The 8,162-nt window shown below is 36.0% G+C and overlaps 1 protein-coding gene across 1 annotated transcript; it reads right to left on the minus strand.

The window, feature by feature from the left end:
• Positions 1 to 3,011: 3,011 nt before the first annotated feature.
• On the minus strand, positions 3,012 to 4,498 carry LOC112028958 (flavonol sulfotransferase-like). The gene has a single exon (XM_024061649.2). The coding sequence runs from the start codon at positions 4,397 to 4,399 to the stop codon at positions 3,353 to 3,355; it is 1,047 nt and encodes a 348-aa protein (XP_023917417.1). The 5' UTR covers positions 4,400 to 4,498; the 3' UTR covers positions 3,012 to 3,352.
• Between the last annotated feature and the right edge of the window lie 3,664 nt (positions 4,499 to 8,162).

Raw genomic sequence — 8,162 nt, forward strand, 5'->3', positions numbered from 1 at the left:
GGAAAAGGCAAGAAGAAAACAGAGAGAGAGAGAGAGAGCACTAGTCATTGTCGGTAGAACAGCTTTAAGTCATTTCAGAAATAAAACCATGAATCGTGAGACACATTTACAAATTACAAGTCAGAGAATTTTTATTTTTATTTTTATTTTTATTTTTGGGTAGAAATTCGACTTTCATTAAACTACCAAGAGAAAATAAAGGTTTTTCTCAACCTCTTATGGTACAAGCCCATATTTTCATAAAATAAATGCATGCAAATGTCCACAAGAACTACAAAAAATAATAAGGTTTTGACAAAGTGTCAATTATTTCCTAACTAAGGCATCCGTGTACTTGTTAGTTTCATGGTAGTAGTGATTCATCTTTATTTGAGAAATTTGACTAATGAGAATCCTATAGTCCATACTAAAAAAGGAATTATGTAAATTACAATTGTACTCACTAGAAACCCAATCAAGAACTTTAGCATCAATTTCAATCTCCACAACCAAAATTTAAGAGAAATGCACAAGGGTAGCCAATCCCTTAGAGCCCATAATTTTGCATCCACAGTGGCAGATATCTCAATATTACGGGCCGGTGAAGCCTTTAACCCAGAGTTCATTCGAATCACGAATTAGGCCCCCTGCGCTAGCTCTTCCAGGATTACCCAACAATGAGCCATCCAAATTGAATTTGAACCGCCTGCCACCAGGCTTAGTCCATCTAGCATTAATCACCAAACTAGCTTTTTGTTCCTTCCAGCACAGAGCAAGAACTCACTAGCTGCATGAAATTAAGGATTGGGAATATTTTCATTTTAAACCCTATGGTTTAAGGGTAGTCCAAGTTAAACCCTATAATTTTTAGTGTAAGATTGGATTCAAGTTATAATTAGTATTATAAGAACACAATTTGGCTTACAAGCCCAAAGGATGGATGAACTTAGGCCCAAAGAGCCCAATACAATAAATTTGTAGAAAGTGGGTTGGAAAACTGGGCTTTAATGAGTTAGACAACAAGCAAAGTGAATCCAAATGACAAGAAAATGAAGATAGACTGGTTTAATCTAAAGAAAATCGTTTTCGGCACAATCCGAGAAGATCAGTTCTTATATATTTCTTCTCAAGTTTGATTACAAGTTCAATTTTTAATTGCTACAATGTTTTCCTCTCAATTTCTCCATCTCCTACTCTCATTGCCTTCTTCCTATTTTAAACTATCCATTTTTCTTCATCTCTGCCCTCCACGTGTAGATTAAATTGTTGGTGTTGATTCTTGTCGCATCAGCACCTTCTTGAAGTTTCTAGAGAGTAACTGTAAGGTTGAAAACTACTGTTCAAGTATCACTTCCTCATTAATGCGGTCAGAGAGTTAGCTGCAAAGCAGTCAATGCAATGGTAGCAGCTTTTCCTTAGATATTTCCCACCTCCTAGTTGTCCTGTACGCTCATAACGTATATCGTTATCACTAGAATTTCCCAGAAGGTCACCCTGGATGACAGGACACTCTTTCTAACCTCTATTTCGCATAGCCGAGGAGATACTCCTCCTCAGCTTACCTTCCCCAGCATTCTCACTCGTAGCTCGCTCATGGGGTCCTGAGTCTTACATACTTATTACTATTTATCTTTCATCAAACCGCAAAGTGTCCTTGGACAAGGCCCAAGGCTCAACATATGTTCTTGGGCCCCTTATCCCTATAAGTATAATTCTAAATTACGTTACACTACTTAATATATCTTTATTATATGCAATTTTTAAAATTTAAAAAAAAAAAAAAATTAGTGTTAGATTAAATCTCCTTCTTATACTCTACTAGGCCTGTCCACGGGGTCGTCCGGGTCGGGTTTGTGCCCAACCCTGAACCGACCCGACCTGATCGGGTCTCCTAAACCTGGACCCGCCGCCAACTTGCCGACGGCAGCGATTCAAGTGGTCGGATGTCAGCGGTTCGCCAGTTGGGTATCGGTCGGTTTCGGACTGTGTAAATAGTCACCGAATTTTGCAGAAATCGTCGCCGGAGTTCACCGAAATCTTTGGTTTTTGCTAGATCTGACCGGATCTCGAAGAGATCTCGGTAGATCTCAACGAGATCAGGCCGATCTTAGTGTAAAATTGACAAAGAACAGGTTTTCCGGTCGGGTCAGTTGAAAATTGGGTTTTCATGCTCAAACCCATCAACCGACCCGCCGGTCTCGGGTTTTCTAGGCAAAGACCCGCTGCCGACCGTCACTGGCGTCGGTTCGGTCGGTTTTTCGGACCTGGGTTCCGAGTCTGCTTGGACACCCCTATACTCTACATGGATGCAACATTTCAAGATAATTTGAGATCATTATCTATGTCATCCATCAAATGTTAAATTTCAAGTTTTTTTGTATTTAAAATTGTGCATAAAAGATGGGTCTCTAAATCAAATAATAAGTAGAATTTGATATGTGTGTTAAGAACAAACAGACACACACACAAAATTAATGTGGAGACAAAAATTCAACTCCCTACAAATGTTTTAACAAACAGGCCCACAGACACAATATCAAATATTATAAAAAATTTGAACATGTCTTTCTCATCACCAATTGGTTTTGAGGTGTAATGACACAGCTTAAGGTCTGACAAATGGTATCAAAGCTAAGGTTATAGGTTCAAGTTACAAGAGTGTCATTGTGAGGAAGTATCACAGTCTGACATTAAGTTTCTAAGTAGCACATGCGCACGCCTATTTGTATAATCAGTTTCTCAAACTCTTCATGAATAACCTTATTATCATATCTACGTCTAATTGGAAAGAATTGAGAAAAATAATGTAAAAATATAAAAGGGAATTGGAAAAAATAACGACTTCGTGCTTCCCTTTAATACTTTAGCTTAATTATAAACAACCAAACGTGTTTTTTCATGGGTCGCTAGCTGAAATTCGCACAAAAAGATCCCAAGTTTGCAATGTATTTTTTATTGACTATATCCTGTGGTCGCGGTCTTTTGAGAGGTAGGGTTGCAAACACATCGGAAAAAGAAAGAGAGAGAAAGTAGGACTGCGATTCCACTTTATGTACAAGCTTACAATTTCAACAATACACTAGAAAATACATGGACACTTTACATAACAAACTAACAGGAATCAGCCAATTCATCGAAAAAACAGGGAGCAACCAAACCTTATCAAGTAACTTACTGGTGGTTCTTGCACTGAAAACCATTAGTCATGATGTTTGAAATCCTGAAACAAGCACTGGTAGATTCAAACCAATGACCTCCGTAACTCGCAAACGATTGTACCACCTTGGGCTAATGTCGTACTTTATTTAGTTTCCATACTCAACAATTTTGAAACTGAAATATGCCAGACATGAAAAGAGTATAGAGTCCCCCCTCATGCATTAACTGAGACATGCAAAGTCAAGCCAGAACTACTTAGCTTTTGCTCGGTTATTTGATCAAGTCGTGTTGCCATTTCAGGTGTAAGATAATTCTTCCAGTCTCCAACTTTACCTTTCCTAAAAAAAGCATTATTTTCACCCACTATGCCCGATAAAAACTGCATAGGTCCACTTTGATTGACCTCCAAACTAGACAAATTCTTAAAACTACATAAGTTTATAATATTTTGCACCACACCATTAACTTCTTCCTCTAAAGAGAATGGGTGACCTATGAACTCAGCCATTTTCTTTACATAGTATATGGTCTCGTTCTTTAGATTTTCATACTTTATAAACAATATCCTTTCGGGTGATTCTAAACTTGCCCTCCAGTACCCTAATACATGATTCCAATATGGTCCAGCAATAGATACCCCTTCACAAAACAACTTAAATGCCTCTTTCAAATCAAGATCTTCCATGGTGGAGGTTTGTACACCTTCAGGACTCAATTTTTGAGAAAAATGCCATAAAGACACAATCACATCCTTTGGATCCCTAAATATGTAAATAATTCTACAGCCAGAACTTATAATAGATTTTGGTAAGGAAGTGTAAGGAATGTGTGTAGCCACAAGTGAAATATTTGAACTGAAATTTTGGGGGTTTGACCCAATTTCCAGCTCTAAAAATGGTACGCAGTCATGTGACGATCTAGAGAGTAAGGGGTTTGTAGACTCACCAAAAGAGGATCGTGTCAAAATGGCAAAAGTCAGAGCCTTAAGCCAAGTTGTGCCAGATTTTGGAAGGCTACTCAGAATCACATCGTTGGGCTGAGGCTTGAAATAGTCTTGAACTAACAAGAGTCCTTCCAAAGGTCGTAAAGGGAACCAAAAACCTTCATACTGGTAGAGATCAACTATCCAATTACGTCTATTACTTCTTGGGAGGGTTGCAATGATCTCTTTGTATTTGTTATGGGTTTCTGGATCAGCCCCATCGACTCTTTTCTCATTACTTTCTGTACCATGGTTCATTTTGGAAGGATAGGATTCCATTGACAGAAGAAAGCGAAACCAGCTTCAATAATGAAGCCTTGTCCCCACGTTTTCAAGAGGCTTTCATTTTAATAATGTTGCTAGTTGCTACACCAACTACTCGCTGATAATGCGTAACGCATTTGCATATTTATCATTCCATTATTCCACGAAACTTCTGTTACCCACTATGCCATGAGAAAGTATTTGTTTTTAAGAAAATGCTAATTGATGCGCTTAAGGTAATAATTAACAATCTATTTAAATAAAAATTTTATGAAAAAAAAAAAAAAAAAGTAATTAATGTTTTTACAATTTTTCCATTTATCATAAAAGTAGTGTCAAATTTTTTCTAAAATAGATTATTAACCATTACCCTAAAGGCACTCATTAACACGACTCTTTGTTTTATTGAGGTAAATCTATCAATGAACCACACATAATTAATTCATATATATCATGTTATACGTTTTGAAGCTTGTCCTTTGTGAGCATTTATTTCGCAGATGGAACCTCATAACCAGACCAAAATACCAATTTATGAGATACATAAGAGTATTCACATTGGAGAGACTATTTTTGCAAAAAAAACTATTTTAGTTCTCAAAAAACCAAAATCCATAGTACATCCCAAATGCTAAATCTATAATTTTTTATCAACTAGCTATAGGAAACTGTTATCTCTAGCAATTCACTGTAGCTACAAGTGATACTTAAAAAATTTCATTTCATTTTGTTGTCTCCCTCTTCTTTATTAAAAAATTCTCTCACTTTTATCTCTCTCTTCTTTATTAAAAAAATAACAAAATAAATAAAGAATATTTACATTCGGGAAATATTAAGGGTAAATTTTACAGATATATAGTGGTATAAATTTGAAAACTATGAATTTTCCAAATATAAATTTACCATTTTCTAAGGTATCAATATGGTTGCTGATTATGTGCTAGGCATTTCCATTTCCATTTCCATTTCCATTTCCATCATTCCACAAACCTTCTATTGACCACCATGCCACGAGAAAGTATTTGTTAACGATTTATTTTATTTTATTATTTATTGTATTCAAAAATAAATAACTTTCCCTAAAAAGTAATTTTATTACCTTAAAATTTAAACTTTAAAAAAAATTATGGAAACCACTTATCATGAGATATATGTGTGTTTGCACGTATAGAACCTATCCTTTGTACCCAAAAAAAGGGGGGGGGGGGGGGGGGGGGAAGATGTAACTGTCAAGCCAATTAGAAAAGAGTAAACCTTCAGTCTGGATGTGGCGTAAATGGGCTAATTTGCTCTACCAATTAAACACTGCCACGTCAATCCTGTATTGAAAGAGTAATACACACTAGCACAGACAATCCCATCTCAATTAAACTCAAAATCCTCCCTATATGATATTCAGACCTAAAGAACAACTCCAACGCCTAAACCCAAAGACAACTTCTTCCTCTCCTCTAAGCACTGGAGCCCCACAATTAGCGCCACCGCACACCTCGTCTCTGGAGTTGGCGCCACCGCACCTTGAAATTGCCATAATTGAGAGAAACAAAATAAAAGGTTCATATAATTTGCAAGGCTGCACAACCTATCTCACCAAATTCAATGGCTCCCTAGGTTCACATGAAAAAAATTTTGAAACAAACATTCAATTTCTGGTATTTAAGAAGCAATTTGTTTTGCATATATGAGAAAAAAAAAAAAAGATTGATTTTAGGGTTTGAACCTACCACTTAAGAATCTAATCAAAACCCATGAAAATACCAAAAAAACATCAAAATCAACAAAACACATGCCAATATAAACAGATTGATATCCAAAAAATTATCACAAACCCATCGAATCACAAAATCCAAAGTTTGGGGAAATAGCAAATCATAAAAGAACACACCTTAGACCTGGTGCGGCAGGGCCAACTCCAGAGACAAGGTGTGCGGTGGTGCCAATGGCAAGGCTCTGGTGATCAGAGGAGAGGAAGAGGTCATCTCTGGGTTTAGGCATTGGAGGAGTTGCTTCAAGTCTGAATCGTATGGAGAGGATTTTCACTTTAATTGAGATGGAATTGTGTGTGTGCTAGTATGTATTACTCTTTTCAATAAAGAACTGACGTGGCAGTGTTTAATTGGTGGCATAAATTAGCCCATTTACGCCTCATCCGGACTGAAGGTTTACTCATTAGAAAATGGAGTAGAGTATTTGAGTGGAAAACAAAAAATGGAAGCTGCATGGCTTGCACGACAAAGGAGTCAAATGATCATATACAAGGAAAAGATGGCCAAGAAGATGTATTCTAATTTCTATATAGCAGGAAATCTCAATAAAAATTAATGGTTAAAGTACGTAGGAGTAAATAGTCCAATGACACACTAATTATTCGAGTCCAAATTTTCTGTCCTACTTTTTCTGCTCCACTCTATACTCCATCAATAAAAACTTGCCACATATTCACCTAATTAATTAAATACTACTATTAATTAATAATGGTAGTATTAAATATTAATAAGTCAATAATGGTAGTATTTAATTAATTAGGTAAATATGTGGCAAGTTTTTATTTGTGGAATATAGAGTGAAGCAAGAAAAATTGAACAGAAGATTTGGACTCCTAATTATCAATGATATTAACTTTTATAAGAGCAATGCCAAAGGCAAGATTTGACTTTGAGATTGAAAAAAATTTATAAGTAATATACTTAGAGCACTCGCATCAGTCATTGTAATATAGAAAAAATTGTCAATTTTACACATTTTTTTCAAGAATTACCTATATCAGTGCGTCTATAACATTGTATACATACCAAAATTGCTACAGTAACTAAGTATATTTAGTGAGCGTTTGGATTCAGATTATAGCTGCGTCTGCGTTTTAGCTTTCGCGTTTTGCCTTTTTTTTTTTTTTTTTCAAGCGTGTGAGAGAGTAACGCAGCTACTGTTCAATAAACAGTAGCAGTAGCCACAGTTGTTGACTTTTTGTTCATGAACAGTGCACCCTTGCACTGTTTATGGACTCACAATTTCAATTTTTAACAACTTTTTAATTAAATTTTTTCATTAAAAATGAGTCACACGATACTATTCACACATTTAAAAATTATTTTATTACAGTGTTTTCAGTTTTTAATTTTTAACTGTATTTAAATGGACCTTAGTAGTAAATATACACTTACACCGTTTCTGTAGCTTTCTATTTTATTTTTTTTCTATCTCCTCTCACACTCTTGTCAAACTCTCTCTCTCTCTCTCTCTCTCTCTCTCTTCCCTTGACTTTATTCAATCCACGAAAATAAGTAGGAAGAAAATGAAGAAGAAATCAACCCAAAACAAACCAAACAAACCAACTCAAACAAATCTGAAAATTCATCACAAATCCAACCCAAAATCAACCTAACAAAATACCCATTCAAAAAATCCCAATCAACCCAAAACTCAAGCCAACACTATTGTCACCACTGCTATGGAGGCTCGGGTGGAGTACTCGCTACTGCCTTGAGAGAGAGAGTGAAGATTCGGACCTTAATGTAAAGGACCCGAATCAGGTCTGTGATAGTTGGTTCAACGGTGGGGTTTGCCTCGAATTTGTCTACAGATGTTGAAAATGGACTTGGATTGATATGGGTTTGTGTCGAAGTGAAGTTTGGAGGTTTGTTTATGGAGCTTTTCGGTGAAAGAAGAGGAGGAAGAAGAAAAAATGAGGGGTAGAGAGAGAAATAAATTTCAAAATTGAAAGTGATATTGTGAGAGTGAGAGAGTTTTCTAGAAAATAGTCACTCAGACACAGAAAATC

The sequence above is a fragment of the Quercus suber genome, unplaced genomic scaffold (genome assembly GCF_002906115.3).
Source record: "Quercus suber isolate HL8 unplaced genomic scaffold, Cork oak 2.0 scaffold_1, whole genome shotgun sequence".
In the NCBI taxonomy this organism is placed as follows: domain Eukaryota; kingdom Viridiplantae; phylum Streptophyta; class Magnoliopsida; order Fagales; family Fagaceae; genus Quercus; species Quercus suber.

What these genes read in the sequence shown, in the direction of transcription:
- LOC112028958 (XM_024061649.2), bottom strand. Translation starts at nt 4,399, where the DNA reads ATGGAATCCTATCCTTCCAAAATGAACCATGGTACAGAAAGTAATGAG.